Genomic DNA, 27085 nt, shown 5'->3' with positions numbered 1-27085 from the left:
CTCCAGGCTGAACACCCCAACTCTCCCAGCCTGGCTGCAGAGCAGAGCTGCTCCAGCCCTCTGATCTTCTTCATGACTCTCCTGGTCCAGCTGCACAGCCAGGAAGGATGCAAAACCCAGACCCCCTGGGAGCACAGTGTCAAACACACTCTTCCTCTGGAAAAAAAGAGTTCTTTCCTTCAAATCTAATTCCAATTTCTGAGGCTGGTGCTGGAGGAAAGTGTCTTCTGCAGCAGCGTGTCATTTGTGGGACAAGGGGCAGGTAGGTGGGGGAGTCAAAAACAAAGGGTAGGAGCCAGTTTTGGTTGACAGGTCAGATATGGGCTTCTCACCTTCCTGAAGTTCTTCCAAGTCTCCCTGTGAGCAGAGTGGGAGAAACAGCAGCAGAGCAAGACAGATGGGGCAGGGCTTCACAGCTCAGATCTCCACCCTATGTCAGATCGAGTCTCCAGTTGTGACTGGCGTGTGTGGAATGAGAAGAACACCTCAGTGGAGCACTGGAAAAGGGATTTCTTGAAGGCTTGAAGGTGTTTCTTGCCCCTAGAAAAGCCACTGATGCAGAAAGAGTGATGAATGAACTCAGTGGGAAGCCAGGATGCTCAGCAGCTCCCCTGTTGCTCCCAGTTTGGGCACTAAATTAGGGTGCACTTGGCTGAATTATTTTTGCACCTTTTCCTGCAGCCATCACCTCCAGGAGCTGTGGATCAGGGCACTCTTGTCATCACATCTCATTTATTCTCAGTCCTCTCAAAAGATCAGAGCTGCCACACAACTGGATGGAGTCTTAACTCAGCCTTTTAGTCTCAGCAGTGAGGAGAAAACACTGATATTCTTAGATGAAGCCTTTCAGTCATGGTGGTTTTGAGATGAAAAAGATGCAGGAGGAGCTCACCCTGGATTCCTTTACAGTTCCAAATAATTTTTATTCCAGAATTTCCCTGGTGCTGCTCAAAACCCCAGATACCAGAAATATTCCTCAGTCCCATTCCCAACGACCTGCCTTCCTCCTTCAAGAGTTTCCCACAGAATCCAGGGAGTTCTGTCTGAAATGAACTCAACAAATCAAGAGGTCAAAGAAAACTTCTACTGTGCTCCCACCAGCCAGAGACTCAACCACCCATGGGTTAAAACTTTGGAATCTCCCCCTGTAGCTTAGCAGATTTGCAGAGGAAATGTGAGATAAAATGTCATTTTTCCAAGAAGGGAAAATGTTTTGGTGGGGTTTTTTTCAGTTGTTTGTTGTTTAACACACTTGGGATGAAAGAGCTGGGGTTTTTTTTCTGCTCACAAACCTCAAGATTGGGTTTGACATTCACCTCAGGGATGCAAAGGAGTTGTCAGAGCAATCAGTGTAAGGCTGGAGGAGGGAAGGAAATGGGTCCTGGGTTGGAGAGCAGGGAGGACTTAGGTGACAGGGCCACTTGAGGGACCATCCAGAAAAAATAGGCTCTTGTGTTTTCAACTCCCTCATCAGGGTTGTTTCTTTTTTGAAGCTTTAGTCCTTTCAAGGCAAACTTTGCAAGTTGATGGCACTGATTTCCATGACATGAGCACCAAAGGCTTTTAGATGGGATCTTCTTGAATCTTTGTGCTGGATCCAATGGGTTTGCTTGCTGATAAGGATGGTTAGAAGAAGCACTGGAACGGGAAAAAGCAAGAAAAGGTTTAAAAGAAACCTTAGATTGATTAGGAAAGGAATAAATAACCCATCAGGGAAGATTCTGGAAGCTCAGATTGAAAAAACCAAAATATTATAGATGTTATGGAATGGTTTGGGTTGGAAAGGACCTTCAAGATCATCCAGATCCAACCCCCCTGCCATGGGGACACCTCCCACCAGCCCAGGTTGCTCCAAGCCCCATCCAACCTGCCCTTCAACACTGCCAGGGATGGGGCAGCCACAGCTTCCCTGGGCAACCTGGGCCAGGCTCTCCCCACCCTCACAGCAAAGAATTCCCTCCTCATGTCCAACCTAAACCTCCCTTCTCCAGCTTTAAACCACCACCCTTCATACTCTCACTCCTTAGTTCTTGCTGATAACAGCAGGAGGTAAAAATGAGCAGAAAGAGAGGATTTCATGGGTAGGATCTGTTAGGAACTCTTAGTACACACTTGTGCTTATTTACTCTTCAAACCTAGTGGAATATAATAAGATATAATGTCTGCAACTCAGTGGGTGTCACTCTTCAAGGTATAGACATGAAGACCACAAAAATCCATCCTGCCTCCCAGGAGAAGTGTCCCAGGAGAGGAAGGAGCTTGTGAAGGTTTCATCTGCTCTGGTAAATTCACTGGAACAAATAAGTTCATCTGAAAGATGAAAACTGCCAGAGTTTACCAATCTCATGGGTAAATTGCTGCCTTGTTGGATTGCTTTCCCATCTTGCTGCCCAGAGGATGAGGTGTTGGGAACAGGGCCACCCTTGGGTGCAGTGAGGGTGGAGGTGCTGCTGCAGCCCCCCCTTCCATCCCCAAATTCAAGTTGACTTCTGAATTTCAATCAATCCTATTTCCTTTTTTCCCCACTGGTGATCTTTTGGTGGGCAGGATGGGATCCAGCTCCACCTTTCAAACTCTCCCAACCAAGAGCACCTGGGTGTTGCAAACTGCTTCAGAGTAGCAACCTTTGGGACATGAGCAAAATGGGCCAGATTTGGTCTTTCCATCCACAGGCAGGTTGAAATTTTGATTTGATTTTGATGTCCAGGTTGACTCTTGACCTTCCCTGTTGGTTCCCTCTTCTCCTCCATCTCTGCTGTTTGGTTTCTCAACAAGCAAGTTTTGATTCCCAGGAGCATTTGGTATTTTTATCAGTCACCACCAAGAGAGAGATGTTTATTTTTGCCCCTTTGCTTTTGATCTGTCTCTAAACCAAAAATCAAACCAGCCAAAAAACTCCTCAAATGTAATTTCAAGGCATATTTAATAACCTGTGCCTAGTTTTAAATGAATTCTGACTTCCTAGTGAGCATTTGTGTCACTCTTATTTTAAATTCCAAATTGAACTGACAAGAAAACATTGACTGTATTTATTTATAAATAATAATAATAAAAAATTATGCACTAAAATATTTCCTTTTTAGCACTTGAGGTGAGAGACAAACTCTCAAAACGCTGTTCAGGTTTTGATTGCAACCTTTCAAATTTCAAGTTGGCTGAAATAATGTGTTCTGATTTGTTATTTAACTGACTATTTGCAAACATTTTTCCCAAGAAATGAAAGGAAATGCCATGATCCTTAAAAAAAAAAAAAGGATATAATAAAAATTGAAGAGAAGGAGCCTGGAAATCAGTATTTTACAGCTGAATGTAAAGCCCTTTGACACAAGGCCCTTCTGCAAGCTTGGGACCAGTTTTCTTTCTGGTTGGACCTTCACCTGTTGTCAGTAACAAATGAATAAATGCACAGACAGTCCCAACAAGCTCCCAGCTCTCCCAGTTTAGCTCCCTGAATGCTGCAATCTGCAGAAATGCATCGAGGGAGCACTTAAATGAAGAGAAAACCCTTCTATTTATTTCAAACCCAGCATCTGAATTCAGCTGAAGTTCTAAAAACTCCTTCCCAGCTGATCTATTTACACAAGTTTTGAGGTCTGCTGATTAGAACCAAGGCCTTGATGTTATTTGGTGAGGGAATGATAATGGGAGATGATAAAAAAGAATGAGCTCAAGGTAGTGCAAGTCCATCCATTTTCAAATTAATAGTATTCATTTCACAGCAAGGAGCATGAACGTGACTTGTCTTACTTGAAGGAGCTAATTAGGTGTTGGAAACATTATAAAAGCATTTGTTACACACCTAAGAGATATATGGGAGCTGTAATTATCTCCTTTTACATGCTGGTCCCATAATGTAACATGATCTTCAGTCACTGGAAATTACATGTCGAAGCCTCTATTTTACAAGGATGACTTTGGTCAAGGTCTTCTATTTTTAGACTGTCATTTAGAGGAGTTGGAGAAAGAAAACCCCAACTGGAAAGGTGCCTGATTCCAGGATGTTTGGTGCTTTTGCAGTTATTCTGAAAAGCTGGAGCTCCTGTGTTTTGTTTACAGCATCCATCCAACGTGATGTAGGTACCTCCTTTCCAAAGACAAGTGTAGGGTTGGGATCTTCTTGAGGAGTTTCTGCTAGCTGGAGGGTTGGTGTTGTCACAGATGGTGTCACTGCCTGGTGGGATGTTGGCAGGGATGTTTTGTTTCTCATGGCTCATGATTCCATTGCCATGGGCTGTCATAGAAGCAGTGGAGTCAGAGGAGATTGGAGTTTGAGGGCAATGAAACCATCTGGGTTCCTGTGATCTGCTGAAATCCCAGGAACCTGTGAGCAGGAGCTCAGTGCCAGGAGAAGAACCAGGAACATGTCCTGTGCCAGGAGAAGAACCTGATATTTCAGTCCTGCTTCACTTATTCCTCAAAGTGTCTGATATCTGGGTGGTGAGATGATGGTTAGAAGGGGTTGTGAGATGGTGCTCAGGGAGTTGTGAGATGATGCTCAGAGGGAGTTGTGAGATGATGCTCAGGGGGTCGTGAGATGATGCTCAGGGGGTTGTGAGATGATGCTCAGGGGGAGTTGTGAGATGATGCTCAGAGGGAGTTGTGAGATGATGCTCAGGGGGTTGTGAGATGATGCTCAGGGGGTTGTGAGATGATGCTCAGGGGGTTGTGAGATGATGCTCAGGGGGTTGTGAGATGATGCTCAGGGGGTTGTGAGATGATGCTCAGGGGGTTGTGAGATGATGCTCAGGGGGTTGTGAGATGATGCTCAGGGGGTTGTGAGATGGTGCTCAGGGGGAGTTGTGAGATGTTCTCCCATCTCAGCCTGCTCTGAGGGAAACCTCAGCCCTTTCTTTTGCTTAATTCCTCCTGGACACAGTCCTGGGGTGCTTGCTTGAGCTTGATCCTTGCTCAGGCAAATCTGGCACTTGGGGGTGTTTCTGCAGCCTGTTTATTGTATTCTTTGGAAGTTACAAGGTCTCACACAGTCCCACGTGCTTCTGGTGTTTTGTTTGGAAGATACTCTAGATCTGACAGCTAGAAAACCCAAATTCTAGGACATCAAGCATATGAAAGTTGAGTTTGCTTAGTGGTTTCCTCAGATGCATGGAGGGAACACGCTGCTTGGCCAAGAATGGGGCAACTTCCCTCTGTGACTTGTCAGCACAGGCTGGATGGACCAGTTCCTCACCACAAGTGTTGGCTCCTTTGGTTCATCAGCTTGACAACACTGATGTGCTTGGGTGCTTCTCCAGCTCCTGCTTTCCACAGGGAAGTGTTCTGGGACATGGGCTTTGGTACCACCATGGAGATCCCATGAAGATCCCATGAAGCTGGGTCAGGATTTGGCTTCATAGCACTTCCCACCTAGATCCCAAACTACACAAGATGAGAATTTGGGGCTGGTTCAGCCCCTTCAGTTGAAAATGCAGCTTTTGTTCATCTCAGGAAGTCACTCACTGGCTACACAAGTGTCACCAGAGATGTGGATTTTTCCAAAATTCCTTTCATACTAGATGATGAGAAGAGGCTCAACACTACAAACCTTTCCCACCTCCCATCTATGTATCAAACCAAAGATCTGAGTGGGTTTTTTTCTGTCACTTCATCTCCTTTTTCTTCTCTTTAGTGCTATTTTGGGGTTGGAAAGTGCTCTTGTTGCCCTTCTGCTGTTAATGAAGTTCTACAGTAGGTTGCCTCCAGTCCCATCATCCTGCAGGAAGGAAGCTCCTGGGAATATTGAATTTTCTTGCCTCCTGCTGTGGATATAAGGGAGACAATCTGACCATTTCTGACAGGGAACCCTCACCCAAGCTTTGTTCAGTCCATCCTGGGAGGGCTGGAGCGGCGGTGGAACCTGATGCTGGGAGGACAGGCCTGTTCTCTGGGCTGACAAATGACATTTTGAGGAGATGTTCCCCAAAGGAACAACCAGCTCCATTTCTCCAACCTGCTCTGTGCCATTTGCAGCCCAGAGAACCGTGGCAGCCCTACACTTAGTTGGACAATTAGTTGATTTAGCCTTAAATGGGTTTTTTTTTTCCCTGCAGCGTGAAATCCACTTTTTCATCGTTGCTTTTCATGGAGCTTCTAGTCAAGGAGAGGAGCAGGGCACATGAAGAACTCTAGATGTTTCTTTCCAATTGCTTTTCTCACCCCATGCAGCACCAGGATTTGCTTGACCCAAGGCAGAGATGTCAGCACGCAGGACACTTTTGCTCTGGGTGCTTCAGGTGCCAGGAATAATGATCTGGGTCTTGCCCTGATGGGAGAGTGATGTCCTGGGTGTCTTCATGGCCAGAGGCTGCCATTTCCCAGTCTCTAGGCTGTACCTTCACTCTGGAGACCCACCACTGACCAGTTACCCCAGGACTCCCCACTGGGAGCAGCTGGTGGAGGAAAATCAACTGCTGTTGTTTTTGCCATGGCTCAGTGATGTTTTTTATGGAATTCCAGGCTGGGTTGGGTTGGAAGGGACCTTCAAGATCATCTAGATCCAACCCCCCTGCATGGGCAGGGACACCTCCCACCAGCCCAGGCTGCTCCAAGCCCCATCCAACCTGCCCTTCAACACTGCCAGGGATGGGGCAGCCACAGCTTCCCTGGGCAACCTGGGCCAGGCTCTCACCACCCTCACACCAAAGAATTTCCTCCTCATGTCTCACCTCAGTCTCCCCTCTTCCAATTTTAATCCATCCCCCTCATCCTGTCATTCTAGCCCTGACAAGAGTTTGATTTCCAGAGCAAGTGTCTTGGAAGACTCAGCTGGACTCTGTGCTGGACCATCTTGTCTAGACTGTGCTTTTCCCAAGCAAGGTTGGACCAGATGATCCTTGAGGTCTCTTCCAACCTGGAATTCTCCAATTCAGTTTTCATGAGCTGGATGTTTATGGTGTAATATTCCTCTCTCTTCCTTGACCAGAGATGTTTTCCTTTCCTGAGCAGCCATTTCTTTCCATCAGTTTTCCATGTTTTAAGAATAAACCAAGATAATAGATATTTCTATCTTATGAAGTGTTAAAATCCAAGGTATTCTTGTAGCAGCTGCAGCATTCCCAGTGGGCCCCATGACTTGAATTAAGCTGTTGAAAGTAAAAAATCATGTAAAACAAACCAACATAGAGACAGAGGAGCCTCAGAATGAAGTTTGGTGAGGAAGGAATCAAACTTTTCAGGCAACCAACCCCAGAAATAAATTGTGCTTGGAATCCAAATGTGCCTTCAATTTTTTGGGTTCTCTTTTTGTTTAGGGAACGGGCAGTGAACACCTCTCAATCTGGGACACTCCAGCTGACCGTGGGCAACCTGAAGCCAGAGGAGACCTACACCTTCAGAGTGGTGGCCTACAACGAGTGGGGACCAGGAGAGACCTCCCAGCTCATCAAGGTGGCCACGCAGCCCGAGCGTGAGTTTGCACAGCCAGGGGGGCTGGGTGCAGGTGCTGGGTGGGCTGCAGCCCTCAGCTGCTCAGGGCACTGGTTTCAGGTGTTCCTGGAGCTCAGGGCACTGGTTTCAGGTGTTCCTAGAGCTCAGGGCACTGGTTTCAGGTGTTCCTGGAGCTCAGGGCACTGGTTTCAGGTGTTCCTGGAGCTCGGGACACTGGTTTCAGGTGTTCCTAGAGCTCAGGGCACTGGTTTCAGATGTTCCTAGAGCTCAGGGCACTGGTTTCAGGTGTTCCTAGAGCTCAGGGCACTGGTTTCAGGTGTTCCTGGAGCTCAGGGCACTGGTTTCAGGTGTTCCTAGAGCTCAGGGCACTGGTTTCACATGTTCCTGGAGCTCAGGGCACTGGTTTCAGGTGTTCCTGGAGCTCAGGGCACTGGTTTCAGGTGTTCCTGGAGCTCAGGGCGCTGGTTCCACATGTTCCTGGAGTTCAGGGCACTGGTTTCAGGTGTTCCTGGAGCTCAGGGCACTGGTTTCAGGTGTTCCTGGAGCTCAGGGCACTGGTTTCAGGTGTTCCTAGAGCTCGGGACACTGGTTTCAGGTGCTCCTAGAGCTCCTCTTGGAAAATATCACAGAATCACTGAGGTTGGCAAAGACCTTCAAGATGATTGAGTCCCACCATCAACCCTGCTCTTCCAAGACCAGGCACCACATCTAGATGACTTCTAAACACACCCAGGGATGGAGACTCAACCCATGTCTGACAACCCTTTCCATGAACCTACAGGCTGCCCTGGAGGGGTTTCCAAGCCCTGTAGATGTGGTGCTGAGGGACATGGGGCAGGGGTGGCCTTGGCAGGGCTGGGGGAAGGGTTGGGCTGGATGATCTTGGAGGTCTTTTCCAACCAAACCCATTCTATGATTCTGTGATTCTTTCTCTTAATGTTTGGTAAATCTTTGGAGCAGGGGGAAGGTTTTGGTAGACCCTTTGCTCTTTCTCTGTGTCTCATGTGGTTGAAAATGTTGGCCCACATCTAGTCTTCTTCTGCTTGAGTTTGTCCTATTGGAGTTTCTTGGAAGGTCCAAGAAGGGCTGTTGTATGGAAACACTGAGCCCTTCCATGGCAAGAAATAGTTACTCAGAAGAATGAATCCTAAACATGGGATTGGTATCTAGTTTTTAGCACTGAAATGGGTGCTTTGCTTTATACTGGTGGACACTGGTCTGCTTGGAGGAGCCGTGTGGGTGATGGTGGGATGCTGAGCTGCTTTTATGCATCTTCTCCAAGTCCCTGCCAGAATCTGCTCTCCCTCTTTAATAAGGTGGGAAATATAACACTTAACAGAAGCAAAGAAACTGTTTCACATCCTCACACGTTGCCACGGGCAGAAATGGAGCTGGAAGGCAAGTTTTGCCTGAAAACCCCTGGTGTGAAGAGAGACAGCTGTGCTGGCAACCCCTGAACTGTGCTTTCCAGATGGGTTTTCACAGGTGGCTTTTGGCTGGGAGCAGGGAGAGGAGGTGGGAATGACTCTCTGGGGGGTGGAGGGAGGGAGAGGAAGAGCTTGGAAATGAATCCTGTGGAAAGATGAGCCTCTGGAGGTGGCTTGAGGTGGCTTTTGAACTGGTGACTAAGCTGAGCCCCAGGAACAGTGTCTGTTAGGGTCAGTGCCATCATGTGCCACAACCTCTGAGCAGGCAAGGAAAAAGGGACCTTTAGACATAGAGCCCTCTGTGATTTTGTGTCTGTAAGTTGATCACCAAGCATGGTTTTTCCTCCCTCTCATCACTTCCCCAGCCCCCAAGGGCAGTGATGGTAGGGAATTATCTCCAGAGACATGTGGATTTCTGGATTGCTGGCTTTGCCTTTTGGATCCGCCTTCAATTCCTGCTCTGAGCTTGTTCTGCTGCTTCTTGCATTTGTTTGCCACGTGCACATGTAAACAGGGTGATAGCCCAGCCTTTTTTTAGGGGAATAACTCCTGAAAATCAGTTCCTGACTCAGTTTTTTGAAAGTGAGGGTGGGAGGTAATGAAACATCAGCATCTCTTACCTATTGATAATCGATCTCCGCCCAAGCACACGCACGTGCACGTATGCACCTTTCTGCATGTGTCTCTGCTTTATCTATATATATTGATAGAATTTAAAGAACATTTCAGCTGGGAAAGATGCCTTTCTCTTCCCAAACTGCTCAGAGCAGGCACCACTCCCCCTCTGCTGCTCCCACCTCCAAGCAGCCACGACGCGGAGTTACCGACTCGCGGGCTCAGCGTAGACATTTGGACTCTCCCATTGAATAACTCAGAAGGTTTCTCTCAAGTGTCAAATTTGAGCAGGAAGGAAGAGATTGCTTTCCATTTTTTTTTTTCCTCCTGGCTTTTTACTTGTTGACCACATTATCTTATCATTTTGCAACAACTCTCTTTGGTCCTGGGAGGCATCTCCCCGGCTGTCTCGGAGAACACGCTGTACCTATTGTCCAATAAATTACCTGGCTGCACAGAAATTGAATTTCCACATTATTGGAAAATAGCAGAGGGATGATGTGATCTGGCATTGTTAAAGTAGGGGGAGAGAGAAGGAAAAATACCCAAAAGCTGATGGAAAGGGACATCTAAAAGTCATGTCTGTCAGGGCCTGGTTCTAAAAGTGCAGGCGTTTTGCTCAGTAATCAGTTTAGAAGATCAGCAGAACAAGTTTCAGCTCTTTGGAAATAATCATCCAGAATAGAGAGGCTGGGATTTTATGAAGGTCTTTGTCCCCAGATTAACACACTCCCCTCTTCTCTTTTTTTTATTCAACTACAACCCCTTTTTTTTCTCTGCCTTTATATATATATAATTTCACTACAGTATTATCAGTCTGGATTTAAATCCCTGGTTGCTTAAGCCATGGCTAATCTTTTCATACCACATGTGGAGACTTTGTGAGGTATTATTTGGGCTCCTCAAGATGCTGTTAAAGCAGCTTGGGAGGAGAGAACAAAGCAGCCCATCTATTATTGCCAGAAGGATTGAAATTGGCCCTCCCAGCTTTGAAAGCAGCTCCCTGCTGAGGGACCAGCTCACTCCTTTTTCACAGCCAGTAGGAATTCCAACCAGTTTCCTCCTCAGTGAATGTCTCCCTGATGTGTATATTAGGTGGGGGAAGAGAAGATGGACAGGGAGACACAGTGCTGGGCCCCAAAGGAACTTGGTGGCATCACTCTGGTTTCAGAAAGTCCCTCTCCTCCCCCCTTCCAGGGAAAGGAATTTAACATTTAACATCTCAACTCCTACCCAAGCTTCTTTAAGGGCTTTAGAAAGAATAATGAATTACTGCATCTTTCTGAGGTAGGGAGGTGGGTTTATACCTACTTAGGAGAAGCCCAGCTGTGGCCCCAGATGTGTGTGCCCCCCCCCCCCCATGCTGTGCTGCCAGGAGCAAATCTCTGACCCACCGTGGTTGGGGAGCAGCCAGGAGGCCAAAGTGCTGAAAATGCAGCACTTGAGACAGAAATAGAGAGATTTGGGGTGGAATTCTGTAGTACGTGGGGGGTTTGCAGCAGCTGGAGGGTCACACTGGCACAGGAGACTTGGGTGACTTTGGTCACCAAGGATCACACCTGCCTAGATATTTTTTCATGTCACAGAATCAGGGAATGGTTTGAGTTGGAAGGGAGCTTCAAGATCATCTAATTCCAACCCTTCTGCCATGGGCAGGGACACCTCCCACCAGCCCAGGCTGCCTTTTTCCCACCCTGCCCTTCAACGCTGCCAGGGATGGGCCAGCCACAGCTTCCCTGGGCAACCTGGGCCAGGGTCTCACCACCCTCACAGCAAAGAATTTCCTCATGTCTCACCTCAACCTTCCTCTTCAGTTTTAATCCATCCCCCTCATCCCATCCCTCCCTGCCCTTGTCCCAAGTCCCTCCCCACCTTTCCTCTATTCTCCTTTCAGTTCCCACCAGAGGCTGGTGCATCTCACCTCAGAAACCCCTCCCTTTGTCACTTCACAATGTTACTTTGTGTGATGATGGTGAGGAAAACATTTCTATTCTTTCTTTTTTTAACACTGATCAGTTGCACACGAATTTTTTTTGCCAAGACAAACAGCACCACAAGTGCCACCAGAGCTGCAACAAAGCACCTTTTTAAGGGTTTGAGATTTTGGGGGGGGGATTTCTTTTCCTACAAGTTTTCCAGTGGAGACAATATCCTTGGGAGTGATGGCCCAGGAAATGTTCCAAAGGCCTGGCCATCCATTTTAACATCCATTCCTTCTACAAATGTCAGAACTGAATCTAAAATTAAAAAGCCATTAAAATTAATGCAAGGAAATTTCAGATGAAAAAGCAAGGAGAGACAGGGATGTCTTTAAAGCCCACACAGATGAGAATTTTATCAAAGCATCCATCAGTTCCATCTAGGTTGAGCTGTGCAAATGAAGTTGGCAGAATAAACTGGAGTAATTGGGTTTTGCTGAAGACTTGGAGCAGATCTGGCTGGTTTAGACACCAATGCAGAGATGCTGGCAGGTTTGCATCTCTCAGGGCTGGAAAAGGTCCCCAAGCAGGGGTGTCCCCTGCCACTGTTGGGTGGTGATGTGTTTCAGAGGGTGCTGGTGCTGCCTTGGTGTCCTGCTTGGCTCTTTTGGGTACCAGGTTGAGTCAGAGAGGTGATGATTGGTGCCTAGAAATGATGGGAAGGGACCTGCAGGCACTGCAGGTTGTCTACAAAACCTTCCACCACAGTGGGTTTGATCAGGGAGATGAGAATCATAGGATCCCAGACTGGTTGGAGTGTTCAGGGACCTTCAAGACCATCTGGTTCCAAGGCAGGGGCACCTCCCACCAGACCATGTAAAATGGTCATGGGTCTGGGTGGAGAAAAAGCTGAGCTTGTGTTGAAGAAGTTGGGAGGTCAGGAGTCAAGGTTCTGAGTCTTTGGGCAGGATGTGGAGGCCTCTTCCTTCCTTCATCCCCAGAACACAAGTGAGCAATGTTGGCAAAAGTCAACAGGTATTTTCTGAGATCCCTTTCAATCTGGGCTGTTTGTTGAGGGTAGGACTTTCCTCTCTCCTTTCTCATGCCCAGGGACACATCTGTTTACTGTGTCCAGTTCTGGGGTCCCCAGCACTGGAAGGACATGGAGCTGCTGGAGAGAGTCCAGAGGAAGGCCATGGAGATGCTGGGAGGGCTGGAGCAGCTCTGCTCTGGAGCCAGGCTGGGAGAGTTGGGGTGTTCAGCCTGGAGAAGAGAAGGCTCCAGGGAGACCTTAGAGCAGCTTCCAGTGCCTGAAGGGGCTTCAGGAAAGCTGGGGAGGGACTTGGGACAAGGGGGAATGGATTAAAACTGGAAGAGGGGAGATTGAGGTGAGACATGAGGAGGAAATTCTTTGGTGTGAGGGTGGTGAGAGCCTGGCCCAGGTTGCCCAGAGAAGCTGTGGCTGCCCCATCCCTGGCAGTGTTGAAGGGCAGGTTGGATGGGGCCCTGAACAACCTGGTCCAGTTGAAGTTGTCCCATGCAGGGGGGTTGGGCTTGATGACATTTAAAGGTCCCTTCCATCCCAAACTACCTGTGATTCTAGAAGACCTGCAGCTAGTCCCATCTAATGATGGACGTGGGGGATCCATCATGAACCTTCTCTGCTGCCCCCTCATGTATCAGCTGTCCTCTTCCAGAATGGCCCAGGAAAAGACACCCTGGGGGAACTGGATGCCATTATGACATGGTTCTTTAATTTTATGAGGAATTTCTCTAGAGTGTTTGGGGGTGAAAGGGGAGGGAGATTTTTCAATTGCTTGTAATTTTAATGAAACGTGTCTTCCTTTCTAAACGTTGGGCAGATGTGAAGGAAAAAATGGTGGTGCCAGGTTTTGTGTGTCTCAGGCTCCTCATTTTAGCTTCCCATCCCTGATTTTTTTCCTGGGCTTCTAATATTTTTTGGCCTGTTTCTGGCAACTCTTCTCTGTTGCTTCTGTTGTAGCTCCTGGAAGGTGCTTGGCTTTTCATTCATAGAAGCACAGGGGTTGGGAGGGACCTCTGGAGACCATCAAGTCCCACCCCCCTGCTGCAGCAGGAACACCCAGGGCAGGTCACACAGGAACGTGTCCACATGGGGCTGGAAAGTCTCCAGAGAAGGAGACTCCACAGCCTCTCTGGGCAGCCTGGCCCAGGGCTCTGTCACCCTCACAGCAAAGAAGTTGCTCCTCATCTTGAGCTGGAACTTCCTGTGTTGTCACTTGGGGCCGTTTCCCCTCGTCCTGTCCCAGGCACCACTGAGCAGAGACTGGCCCATTCCTGACACCCACCCTGCAGGTATTGAGAGACATTCATCAGGTCCCCTCTCAGCCTTCTCTTCTCCTCACTAAACAGCCCCAGGTCTCTCAGCCTCTCCTCCTCAGACAGATGTTCCAGTCCCTTCATCATCCTTGTAGCCTCCCTTGGACTCTTCCCAGCAAATCCCTGTCCCTCTGGAACTGGGGAGCCCAGAACTGGACACAGTCCTCCAGATGTGGCCTCACCAGGGCAGAGCAGAGGGGCAGGAGAACCTTGACCTGCTGGCCACACTGTTCTTAGAGCACCCCAGGATACTTTGCTGTCCCATGGGTAACTTGTTGTCTACCAGGACCCCAAGGTCCTTCTCCATGGGGCAAATTTCTTGATTTCTTTCCTTTTTCTGCTTTAATTAATCATTCTATCATCTTTTGAATATCTTAACCCAAAATGAGTGCCAGTCACATCAAAATTATTTAGAAAAGAGATCTTTTGGTTTGAAAAATGTCCCTACTGGACGTTCTCAGCATGATGGAATTATTTTCCTTCATTTTTCTCCCCAAGCAGAAACTGTCACTGCTCTTTTTCTACATGTTTTGATGTCTGTGAGGACCATGTTGACCAGAAATCATCTGCTGGAGTGAAAATATGCCAAGTGATAAGAAGGGTTTCCCATTCCTGAGGTCTGTCTGCACCACACTCTCCTGCCTCTTAGTGCTTCATGGAGCTGGTGCTTCATGGAGGTGCTTGATAGGAAGAATTTCAGTGCTTGTCACCTCCTCATTTTGTAAATCAGAAGCTTCACTGGCTGGAAAAGGGTTTTCATTCTGCCCCAGGTTTTTGGCTGAGCTGCAAAGGGACAATTATGCCAAGGAGAAGACTTTGTTGTGACTGACTTGCTGGGAAGGAGCAGGAAATTCAAGCCACTCTTACCTGGGAAGAAGAACAATGCAGAAGAGCTGAGGCTGCCTTCATCAACTATGCAAATGAAGGCATTGCAGCATTTACATGACATCTGCATATTGAGAGGTCCTTGATGCACACAGTCATGCACAAGGGGCACTGAGAGGCTGTTGCCAACCATGTTGTCACCTCAACCGACGTGAAAGGTGGAAGCTCATTTGCACTAGGAACTGTTTCCTTCATCTTTGGGTCCCTCAAGGGTGTGTTTTGATGTCACAGCTCTAGGTTGTCCTTTCCCCCTGCTAGACTTGGGGTTTGGCTTTGGCACAGTGTGATCTTTGGCCAAGAGCACTGAGATAGATCCAAAAGTCCATGCTGAGTTGAGGACCACTGGGGTGTGTTTGTTTGGCTCCAGCTTTCCCACAACAGTGATGGTGGAGGCACTGGAGATGAAATGAAGCCTGATTTGGGAACCAGGAAGAGACCTGCTCAGTGCCTTCAGCTGATCCAGTGCCACCAGATTCTCCTGAATGGTGACACAGAGCTCTTCTCAAACCTTCTCATCAGAAACAATGCTGTCTCTGTAGAGACAGGCAGGTTTTCTTGGTGGGACAGCCTTGTCTAGACACCTCAGTTATGATGGAGGCCATTTGTGCTGTGTTTGCTACAGATTTAATGGAGGGACTAAGCCTGGGACAGATGGTAGACTCTTGGATCTCTGCACTTGACCAAGGGACTTGTGCTCCAGCCTGTTTCTCCTGGAAAGTCCCAAGTCCTTTCAAGAATGAATAGAAGCCCAGATTGGTTTGGGTTGGAAGGGACTAAAGATCATCCAGTTCCAACCCCCTGCATGGGCAGGGACACCTCCCACCAGCCCAGGCTGCTCCAAGCCCCATCCAACCTGCCCTTCAACACTGCCAGGGATGGGGCAGCCACAGCTTCTCTGGGCATCCTGTTCCAGTGTCTCACCACCCTCACAGCCAAGAATTTCTTTCTCAGATCTCATCTAATTCTTTCCTCCTCAGCTTCAAATCATTCCCTCTCATCCTTTTGCTGCAGAATTCCCCCCCATAGCCCCAGATCTGTTAGTTGGGAGAGCAGCATCCAACTCTGTGCAAGCAGTTGTGTTGGTGAAGCCACCTGAGATACCAAACTGATCTTTCCTGAGAACAGGAGGGCACTGTCAGAGGAATGGTGGGTTCTGATGGATCTTGAAGCATGATGTGGAGCCCATGGGAACAAAAAAAATGCATCAGTCACCTCCCTGCCCTCTTCCCTTGATCCTTTTTTCTTGGAGAAAGGAGGCTCTTAGTTGTCAAAGTCAGACTTGAGAAGAAACATGATTGAATGTCTTGTCTTAATGGAATGTAAAGCACTTTGAGGGCTTGGCTGCTGTTTAGGAACAAGACTTTAGGAAAAGCTTGAGAACTTAATGCCAATTTTCCTGAGATTATGATTTGACAGGAAGGATCAGGAGGGATTATTAAATGCTTTGTGTGTGCTGAAAATGCAGAGACCTTAAGCACATTAGAGGGCCAGAAATATTGAAGCAGAATGAAAAGGAAAGCTGGGCAAAGGAAAGAAAAACATTTTCCATTGTCATTCTCTTTTTTCTCTCCTCATTTTGCTCCAGTTGAAGGTGCAGATCACTTATCAGCAGCTTCATCCCCAAACATCAGTTGCCCTTGGGGTCAGGCCCAACAGGGAGTGATTTTCTGGTAGTGACAGGAGTTTATTAAACACCTTTTTTTTTCAGCTCTTTTGCTTCAAGAAGTGATTCCAGCCCATTTTGGGGAGGAGTTGTGTGCTGCTCCACCCACCAGCCTCTAGGGTTTTGCCTTTCACAGGAGCTCCACTGAGAGGCTAAACCTCTGTGCTTGCAGAACTAACCCAAACCAGGTTAACAGGTTCAAGGATGGGCTATTTTACCAGTTTTATTCCTTGATTTGCTTTTCAAAAGGGGTTTGTGACAGCCCTGTGGTTTCTGGCAGTGCTGGGCAATGTGCAAACTGGGATATTATTGAAGAGAAGAACTGGAATGGCAAATGAATAATGAAGTTGATACCACTGAGGTCTGAGTTTTAGGGTTTGCAGATTGTGAGAAGTCTCTAAAGCTTCATCCCTGGTTGATCTGCAGCTCCTCAGGCAGCTGAGGTAGAGTGAGGAATGCATCAAGGAGCTTCACAAACGTGTCCATGGGCACGGTGCTGTGAGGAGAAACCAACAGAGGGATTTTGAAGGTTAATTGCTTGCTAAAAGAACCCCAGACCTGCTGCTGTGATTCAAATCAATGGATCATGGGAGAGCATTGAGGTGGTGCCTCCAGAGCTGGGGCAGAAGCACATGTCTAAGTGGTGCCTCCCTAGAAAGCAGCTTTAAGCTCATGGTTGGCATGGTTAGGAGATGACTTTGGATGTGTCAGGTGGTGTTTGCTGGTGAGTTTCTCTGGTGGTTCCTCTAATGGCAATAAGGTTGCTTGAGCTGGTCTTGGGTGATCAGGTTGGTGTGTCTCTGAGGTCCTGCTACCTCAAGGTAAAGGCATCTCTGGGGTGTTTTGGAGTTTATTTCCCAGAAAGTCCACTTGAAGATGACATCCATCCACTGAGCCAAAGGCACAGAGCTGTAGCCTTGGTGGAACAACCCTCCTCAGAAGTTCACGGATTCACGGTGCTAAGTTCCCACCAGTCTTTCTACAGTGCATTTCTCATGGGTTTGTCACCCCTGTTGGGTTTTGCCTGGAGCTTTGAAGGTGCACAGGGCTGAAGCAGTGCTGGGGCAAGCAGCCCTCAGAGGTGTGTCATGCTGGGGACCTGGGTGATGTGGGAATGGGGCTTTCACACCATCCTCTCCTTCCCGTGCAGTGCAAGTCCCTGGGCCGGTGGAAAACCTACGGGCTGTGTCTACCTCCCCCACCTCCATCCTGGTCTCCTGGGATCCTCCAGCCTATGCCAATGGCCCTGTTCAAGGCTACAGGCTCTTCTGTACAGAGACAGCAACTGGAAGAGAGCAGGTGAGGGGGGTGAACAGGGCAGCTCTGCCCTCCCTGGCAACAGGAGCTGTTTGCTGGAGGCACCTGCAGGTCTTCAGAGGGAGAGGTTTGGTGGATTCATCCAGTGATAAAAGAGCAAATCAAGTTGAAGAAATTGCCACCAGGATAAAATGGGGTCTGGAGGTGGAAGGAGGCACAAGGGGCCTGATCTTTCTACAACTAGTATCTTCCCCAAACCCTAGAACTTAGATTCTACAGTTGCTTCTTGGAGCTTCTTCCAAGTAAGAGGGGAAAAAATGATGACAGGCTGCTCTGTTACAAATTGTCTTTGAAAGTCATGGGATGGTTTGGGTGGGAAGGGACCTTCCAAGGCCATCCAGTCCAACCTGCAGTGAGCAGGGACATCTGCACCTAGAGCAGGTTGCTCAGAGCCCTGTCCAACCTGAGCTGGGATGTTTCCAGGGATGGGGCATCTCCCACCTCTCTGGGTAACCTGGGAGAGGGTCTCACCACCCTCAGCATAAAGAATGTCTTCCTTGTATCTAGTTTTTAGACTTGAGACCAAGCTGGAGACCTTGAGTTGTTGTGTCAGTTCGAGGGGTTAGCTCTGCTGCTCCAAGAGTGAAAAGCCCACCTCTCATCCACCCACCCACCCCTTGGTGCCACTGGTTGTCACATTTCCCCTCGGTTTGTCATAGGGTGGTCAGGGTTGGAAGGGACCTCTGGAGACCATCTAGAACCTGCTAGAGCAGGGTCACCTACAGCAGATCCCACCAGATGAGTTTGGAACGTCGACAGCGACAGCGACTCCACAGCCTCCCTGGGCAACCTGTCCCAGGGCTCTGCCACCTTCAAGGTGAGATGGTTTTTCCTCCTGTTTCACTGTGCTTGTCTGTGTGTCCTAGACCGTGGAGGTGGACGGGCTGTCCTACCAGCTGGAGGGGCTGAAGAAGTTCACCGAGTACACCCTGCGCTTCCTCGCCTACAACCGCTACGGCCCCGGCGGCTCCAGCCAGGACGTGGTGGTCACCACCCTTTCAGATGGTGAGTGGGGACAGAGGGGCAGGCTGTGCCTGTTCCTTGCAACCCTCAGGTTCTTTTCTTCTGCCATCCCGGGTTGGAAGGGGCAGGAATGACAGCGGGAGGTGATTGGCCCCGCGGGATGGCAAGGAGAGGTTTGGTACCTCCCAGCTGGTGTTTGTCCCCGAGGAGAACGTGTTCAGATCATGATGCAGATGTTTTGTGATAAGGATAGTCTACTTTTCTCTTCACTCCCTCCTTAATTTAGGCCCTGGTGGATCCTCTCAGCTTGTCAACAGCCCCTTTTTTTGTTCCAGCTTCATTTGAGCCTGGGTTTTCCCCACACAGGGGTAGCAAATGTGGCAGGGCTTCTACCTCAGCCTCCTTCCCTGACCTCTCATTATCTTTGGAGATAAATTCCATTTTCCTTGGCCTTCAGAAGCACTTGGTTGTGCCTGATATCACCAGACTTCTCCTCTGGAAGTCACTGAGCCTGATCCCCACATCTGGCTAACCCAGGAATGACTTTACTGGAGTCATTCAGGCTATAAAAGTGTAAAACCCATTAAAAATGCATGAAAAAAATCCTTAAGTGGGGTTGGTGAGAGGTCATAAAGCAGGAACCAGGCTCCAGGGATGGACCAGCTCCTGACTCAGCCCCACAGCCAGTTGTCAGCTTCTCAAGTGAGCTTTAGAGACAGTTGCTTTCCCTTCTGATGAGAATTCAGACCACTTCTTTATTTTGGGTTAATAAAACAAGACATAGGAGTTTGTGTGGCCATGGCCTGAGTTGGGATCACTCGTTGAAGGTCATTTTCAGGGGGAAAAATGTTTGCTTTGACATGGGGGCCTAAAATCAGGGAGCAGACAAAAAAAAGAAGTTGCTGTGGGTTTCAACTTGCTGGGCATATATAGAAACAGTTGCCAGCACATGGGGGGGAACCACAGGCAGAGGTATCTTCTGAGTTGCCTAAAAATGTCACCCTTGCTCCTTTCCAAGCTGTAGGTTGATGCTAGAGCAGAAAAAAAAAAAATGGAGTGGAGACCAGGGAGATGGAGATGTATCCTTTTCTATTTACAAATCCTTCTGTCATTTTTTTCATGAAGTTCTACCCCAAAATTTGGATGAGGTTGAGAATGGCAGGTTTCCTGTCTGGTGACCCAGCTGCTTCTCCATGTTTCACCTGAGCAACTGGAAATACCAGTTTGTGGGCAGTGTTAGTAGAAGCTGTGTAGATCCTGATGCCAATCAGCAGAGGGTTTGGGTACCATGCCCTGGAGAAGCTCTTGCATCTGGTTCTTGTCTCTAGAGGCCTTTGCAGGTGTCCTTGGGTTGTTCTTGGGTTGGTGACATCCCCTATGGAAGTGATGGTCCTGTCTCATCTCCACCTGATCCTAGAGGGTTTGTTGCCACCCTGAATTACCCTGTGGTCTGCAGGTCCCCAGGTCTGCTTGACCAAAAGGGCTGCCCAGGGTGGTGGTGGAGTCCCCATCCCTGGAGGGGTTTCCAAGCCCTGGAGATGTGGTGCTGAGGGACATGGGGCAGGGGTGGCCTGGGCAGGGCTGGGGGAGTGGTTGGGCTGGGTGATCTTAAAGGTCTTCTCCAACCAAAATTCTTCTGGGATTCTATGACCTCTGGAGAAGCAGCAGTGGGAAAAGCAGGATCTGAAAGAAGCCACTTCAGGCAGGGGTCTGGAGGAGCCAGGGCTGCCATCTGAAAAAGGCTGAGCCACCCTAAGCTGACTTCAGAAATGAGCAGGCACCTTGGTGAAGGACCCTGGTGGAGACCCATTAAAAGAGACCTCTTAGAAGAACAACTTGGAAGGGGCCAGGAACCCTGATTAAGGAGGCTGTTAAACCTCAGAACTGTTTCAAATCTGTGCTGTTCCAGGCTGAATCAGCCACGAGATTCATCTGAGAAGGACCCAGCTCTGTTCACACTCTGATTTTTCCATTTGACACCTCTGAACACTTTTGTTCAAGTGCTGCTTCCATCTACCCAGCAAATTCACTTCTGCCTTGTCATGCAGGCTGGATCTTGGCAGAAGAAATGACTTCACACTTAGAATTCTCAAAACAAAAGGAAAACAAGTGGAAATGCATCTTTTGCATCATGTGATGCTGATTTAATTCACATGGTGAAGTGTAGCACTGAGGGCCCGTTGGTTGAAAAGGTCACTGGGAGTGAGAAAGGGGAAGATTGTTATTTATGAGTCTGCAAATGAACCTCTCCAAGTGTTGGGAACACTTCACCTGGCTGGGAGCAGAAATCCTGGCCAAGGAGAAGGTTTGTGTCAGACTGTGGAGACATCAGGAGTGTGTGCATCCCTGCCTTTGCTTTGGGAATCTGCCAAAAGGCAATATTGGGATTTCTCTTTCTTTGAAGCCACAAGTGGGTCTGCAGAGAAGTCTTGGACTTCTTGGCCTTTCACCTGGAGCAGGTGTGAAAGAAGAGCAACTTCCTTTAGGATATCTTGGCTTTCTTTTTGTGGATCTGCCTGAAACCTCTTGGGTCTCTGGCCTCAGGAAGAGCCACCAAAGGGCCAGAGCCTGGTTTTGGCCAAGCCTGGGTGAAGGTGGCATCAGTCCTGGCTGTCCCACCACCCAGAAGGAGAGGAGGGAGTGGAGAGAGCAAGTCTGCAGCACCAAAACTTCCTATGAGTTCTTCTTTTATGGTACCATGCAGAGACCTTTCCCAGGGTTGAGGTCCCTTTTGCTAGAAGGATGCACAATAAAGGAGACAAAGACATTGAATCCCATCCTGACTTCTTGGTGAGAGGTCAGGGAAGGATAAAACCTGTAGTTGTCTGTACACACATTTGCTTTGGGGCAAGTTTTGTTCCTGCATCCTCTGCCACCACTCTCCCTGTGGACAAGAGCAGCTCCCCAGGATGCCCCTCTCTGCTTTTTGGGTTGCAACCAACCCATCTTCCAGCTCCAACTGAGACTTGGCAGCTCCATCACTCATGGACAGGAGCTGGCCACGTTTCCCATCTCCTTTTGCCACCAGACAAAACCATTGCAAGGAGCATTTTGCTTGTCATGACCAGCTCCCTTTGATCTTTGCTTCACCTACACTTCCCATCCTGGTCCATGCAGTTGATTTTCACATCAGGAACCAAACCCAAGGAGCTGGGATGCTCCTCTCAGAGGACTCCCTTCTGAAAGCTGGTTGCAAACACAGAATCAACCATGGAAAATGGGAGAAAAGTCCTGGTAGATGGGTCTGCTTTTCCTTTCCTCTTGTAGAAATGACAAGATCATTTTTAACTCTGCCTTCCTCTTGAGCAGGTTGTGATTTCTGGGCCAGGCCTTTGCTGCACAGTGTGTGACAGGACATGGAGTTGTACAAAAAAACCCCAAAAACCAACAAAAAAAAAACCCAACCAAAAATCCTGTGCTATTAGTTCCTGCAGATCTGGAGGCAGAAATTTCCCATATGATTATGGGATAGAATCTATAGAATCATAGAATCTTAGGGGTTGGAAGGGACCTTGAAAGATCATCTAGTCCAAGAAACACCCTCCCCAGTCAAGGGGAAGGAGTGTGGCAGCTCCAGCCCCCAGGGGACCATTCACCAGCTCTAAGGACATACTGGGTCTTTAAGGCTTCCTTTCCAGTTTCAACCACAGCTCAGCTCATCTGTGGCCAAGCTGGGTGCTGGTTCAGAGGTGCAGGGGGGACTAACATGCTCATGAAGGTATCAAACCCCATTGAATCCCAGCAATTGGCAGCCAGACTTATTTCCTGCTTCCTGAGGACTTGATTTTAATATCATTTCTGGCCATCATGATGATTTCTTTCTTAAAAGTACCAATGGGAGATGGATGTTCTGATTGACACAGGAGACAGTCCATGGAGGTTCTCTGATGGCAGGAGCCAGTCCTGGGCTTTCTGATAGCAGGGTGAGGAGGAAAGGGGTTGGGAGGGTGTTTATGACAACAAAACCCATCGCTCAGAGCTACAAAGATTAAGTTATTGGAGGTCAACAGTGCTGGGGACCAAATCCCTTACTGTCCTGTCCCAAAAGCCCAACCCCTTGGTATAACAAATTCCCCTAACACTAACCCATGCATCTTAGTCAGTTTGGATGTGGCTTAGTGACCTAGCAGGTGGAGGGAGGAGAGGATTGTCCCACTCTACTCTGGTGAGACCCTTTCCTTCAGTACTGGGTCCAGTTCTGGAGCCCCCAACATAAAAGGGACATGGAGCTGTTGGAGAGAGTCCAGAGGAGGTCACAGAGATGCTGGGAGGGCTGGAGCAGCTCTGCTCTGGAGCCAGGCTGGGAGAGTTGGGGTGTTCAGCCTGGAGAAGAGAAGGCTCCAGGGAGACCTTAGAGCAGCTTCCAGTGCCTGAAGGGGCTCCAGGAAAGCTGGGGAAGGGCTTGGGACAAGGATGTGAAGTGACAGGATGAAGGTTTGGTGGCTGGAGTTTGTACCAGCACCAGCAAGGCTTCCTTACCTGGTGTCCATGTCATTGTTGAGTTGACAACCTGGTTTTGGCACCCTTGCCTCCTGGCTCACTGTCCCCAGTCCCTCTGTCCCTCCAAAACCTGAGGACCTGGGAGCTCTCTGGGCTGCAGGGAAATCCTCAGAGGTTTGCTCAGCCACCTCATTCCTTCTGGACCATTCTTGTCCAAGAAGAACAAACAGCCAAACCACAAAGGTCATGGAGTCATCTGATGGACAACTGAAAAAAATACCTGAGATGGTCCATCAGGGGCTCTGATTTGGTCCTGCCAAGTGTCTCCTTGAATGAAATGCAAGAGAGGAATAAAGGCACCAGGTTTGCTGGGGAAGAGATGGAGTTGGATGCTGGGTCAGGTCTGGGTTGATTTCTTGTTCTGGTGGAAGATCTGGAGGAAAGGATAAGGAACATGTCAGAGGGGGGGTTGGGGAACGTGCCATAAAAATGAAGAGAAGTTTGTCTGGTAGGGGATTGAAGCAGCAATAAAGCTTGGAAATCACTAACAAGAGAGAAAGGTTTAAGGTGGTGATGGCTGCTTGTTGGGATGAACTTCTGCTGCCCATGGGAGAAGGAAAAGAGGAATCACGTTGGGGAAACTGAGGCTCCGAGCAGCTCTGCCTTCCTCCTGAGCCAGAGGCTACAGCATCCAGCAGAGCCAGCTCACTCAGAAGTGTCCAAAAATATCTCCTTTTCCATTTTTTCCCCCCTTCTTGCAGTGCCAAGTACATCACAGAGACAGTTTTCTGTCTGGTATTTTTCAAACCGCGAGGAGTGTGAGCGGTGACATCTCCTCTCTGCTCAGGGAGATGAAACATCTCATGTCCTGTTTGCTGCTGCCTTGGATCAACTTGGTGCTGTCACGGGGACTGTGGTAACAAAGGAAGGAGAGTTCCTGTGCTAGGGAAACTAGAAACCAGTTTCTAAAGCTGCTTGTCTGGAGAGGGAGAAGTAAGAGACTAAATGGTGAAACGTTTTGTCAGTGGAGCCCCGGTCGAGGCAGAGGTGAGAGTGGGGTCCCCCAGTGTCCCATCGTGTCCCCCAGCCTGGACTGCCCACCCTGATGGAAGGGCAGGGTTGGGAGGTCAAACCAGAGGACCTCAAGGTAGTTTTGTATATTCCTTGAGCATAAATCCTCAAATGAAGCTGTGCTAGGATTACAGTGCAGAGACTCAGACGCTGTCACCAGGAGCTCCTGGGTGGCTCAGCCTGGTGCTCACCCTGGCTACTTCCAAAAGTGAATCTCTGTGACCTGGAATCCCCAGACTGGGGAGGAGTTTCTGTGCTCCTTGTTACTCACTTTGCTGTACCTCTGCCTCCAAGTAATCTGAGTTTTGCAATTATTTGGATACAAATGCAGGGGTTTTATGTCTTCTTTTCCTTTTTATGATCCACAGAATCTTCGCGGACAACAATATTAACGTGGGACTTTGCTGCTGGGGGGGGACCCTCCTGTTTAGCTAATGTTACTCCTACTCTTCTGTGCCCTGTATTTAAAACTTTAGTTGATAAATGTGCTCTGACTGCTTTAAATAGGATCCTACCAAGTGCTGCACTTGGGGGGGATTTGTTTCTTGAACGTAGAGGTGACTGGACAGGGTCCAACCGAGGAGCTGTTGGACCAGGGCTGCTTAAAATGATCTGGGAGAAGTATCATTTCTGTGATTTGCTGCCATCCTCTCCTTTGATGACTGCACAGGGTGTTTCTTATCCTATTAGTGGCTGTTACAGGGTTTAGAGATTCCTAGATGTTAAGGGCAGAGGTGGTTTCTCACTGGAGATGCAGCCTGGCTCTTTGGGCGGGCTGGTCTTCAGGCAGTTGGCTCCTCTCCAGCTGGCAGCTTCTAGGGACAACATAGACTAAAGGGACAATATAGGCTATAGAAACAGACTGTAGTTGGAGATAACAGCCCCCACAGAACCATGATGGAATGGTTTGAGTTGGAAGATCATCCAGTTCCAACCTCCCTGCCATGGGCAGGGACACCTCCCACCAACCCAGGTTGCTCCAAGCCCCATCCAACCTGCCCTTCAGCACTGCCAGTGTCTGAAATGACTCTCTACAGCCAGAAGTCCTTTCCCCATGCAAATAGCAACAAATAATAATCCAAACACTTCTTCAAACTACACTTATTTCAATAAAATGAATTGGTTTGGTCTCTAAGATGTTTCAGCTCATTCTTGTAGATCATGGCTGAATCAATTCAAATGTAGTGGGCAACTGCCACAGGAATGGTTTTGCTCTTGGTTTTCTTGTTCATATCTTGTTAAACAACTCTGGTTTGCCTGGATACAGTCATTCTTGTCCCCTGAAAAACCATTTCATCTCATTTTTCCTTAATATATTGCACTCTAAACTCTTCCATTGGGTCTTCACCATAGTCCTTTTTCAGCACTTTCCATCCAAGTTCAGGGTCACCTTCCTGTAACATGAAAGCCCATCTCTGCTTTTCAACTCTTCAGCAGCCCAGCTGAGCAGGCTGGAAGGAAAAGAAAGCTTTGGGTTCATGTCAAGGAGCTGATGCATCACCCACCACTAACATTTTATTGAAGGCTCTTGGCTCCTCAGCAATTAATTAATGAATAATTAATATTATCCATCAGCTGGAGGAATATACATTTGAGCTGCTGCTCCACAAGCCTCTTGGGAATAGATATCCAGAGGTACAGTGGAAAACAGGCCCATACTGGTCAGTAGTTAGTTGGCCTGTCCAACCATGGGGATGTTGAGCACTGACTGGTGCTCATGGTGCCTCTCAGTGCTGGGAGCCCAATCCTTCACAGGGAGGGATCCAGCAGCATTGGATGGGCTAAATCCTCCTGCTCCATACAGGTTTTTCCAGTGACTATATCCAGAGGGAGTATGAGATTCAAGGAGCTTTCAAGATGGGAAAAAAAACCCCCACACCTTGATGCAGAGCAGTGGTTTTATTTCAAGCTGTGGGTGCCAGGTGAGGCCTCTTTGTAAAGACCACGAGTAGTTATTGCAGGATGGAAGTCTCTTTTTTCAGAATGGATCTAACAAAGTTCAGTGGTCTGAAATGAGGTGTGGATTATAAAGTGTGTGACAAGCAGAGCCTTCATGTGAGATGTTCTTTTCTTTTTGAAAGCAATATCTAAAAGCCAAGTTTCTTTTCTTCTTCCCCTCAGGCACCCATGTAAAAAAGGGGCTGCTGAGGGAGGAGCACCCTGAGCTGTCTATGTATGAGAGAGGTTCTGCAATGAGCTTTGATACAAAAAAACCAGAGACACTGCAGCAGGTTCTAGTTGATTTCAGCCCAAGTTGCTAAGAAATGAGTGAATTCAAGGAGCTGGTGTCTCTGCAGGGACCTGCTGATGGGCTCTTCAAAGGGCTTGCTAATCAGGCTCTCAACAGTGGGAAGAAGGGAACAGATGCCTTTGTTTTCTCTCTCCTGAAGGGACCTCTGAAGTGCCACCTGACCAGATTATCCACAAAGTGTACAAGCTGCCCTTTTTTCCTTCCCCAGTGAGAAATCTAGGGTGTAACCTGTTCTGACTTGGAGCCACTAAGGGCAACGTTTCCAATGCCTTTTTGCTTTGCTTCCCTTGCAGTGCCCAGCGCGACGCCTCAGAACGTCTCCTTGGAAGTGGTTAACTCCAGGGTAAGTCTCCCACATGCTTTTGGCACCTCCTGGCCACCAGGCAGAGAGACCCAACTTGCCCCTTGCAGAAGGTTCCCTTCACTCCTCTGGGTGCTCATGTTCAAAGCAGGAACGAGCCACCCCAACAAGGTTGGCGAGAGAAGCGGCGATGCCTCCAGAGAGGCTTTTGGGCAGCACTGGTATCACTTCAACGTTGGTGAACAAGCATAAACTGGTCCCTGATGGCAGATTAACATCTGCAATAAACCTAAACTGCACTTTGATTAAATGGAACAATCTCAGGGAATAATGAGGAGCTGAGCTGTTCCTGGGGGAGCAGAGATGGGGGAAGGAATTATTGCACAGGCAGGTTGTAGGCGCCACGGGCAGGTCTGTCCTCTTGCTGATGCCAACCAGTGTGGGATTTTTGTGAAAGGTGCATTTCTTCCTCTCCAATCTATTATTTTCCTG

At 48.5% G+C, this 27085-nt stretch overlaps 1 protein-coding gene across 1 annotated transcript in view; it reads left to right on the top strand.

The window, feature by feature from the left end:
* The window catches only part of DCC (DCC netrin 1 receptor), a gene marked incomplete at its 5' end in the record, with an annotated part of 160854 nt that overhangs the window by 36498 nt on the left and 97271 nt on the right, over positions 1-27085 (top strand). Inside the window, 4 exons of the mRNA XM_010002791.1 lie at positions 7248-7402; positions 17401-17549; positions 18434-18572; positions 26586-26635. Of these exons, the coding sequence (XP_010001093.1) occupies positions 7248-7402; positions 17401-17549; positions 18434-18572; positions 26586-26635 (493 nt within the window). The remainder of the gene's footprint in view (positions 1-7247; positions 7403-17400; positions 17550-18433; positions 18573-26585; positions 26636-27085) is intronic.

The sequence above is a fragment of the Chaetura pelagica genome, unplaced genomic scaffold, assembly GCF_000747805.2.
Source record: "Chaetura pelagica isolate M959 unplaced genomic scaffold, ChaPel_1.0 scaffold91, whole genome shotgun sequence".
Classification (NCBI taxonomy): Eukaryota; Metazoa; Chordata; class Aves; order Apodiformes; family Apodidae; genus Chaetura; species Chaetura pelagica.
This window is presented reverse-complemented; position numbering and strand designations above follow the sequence as displayed.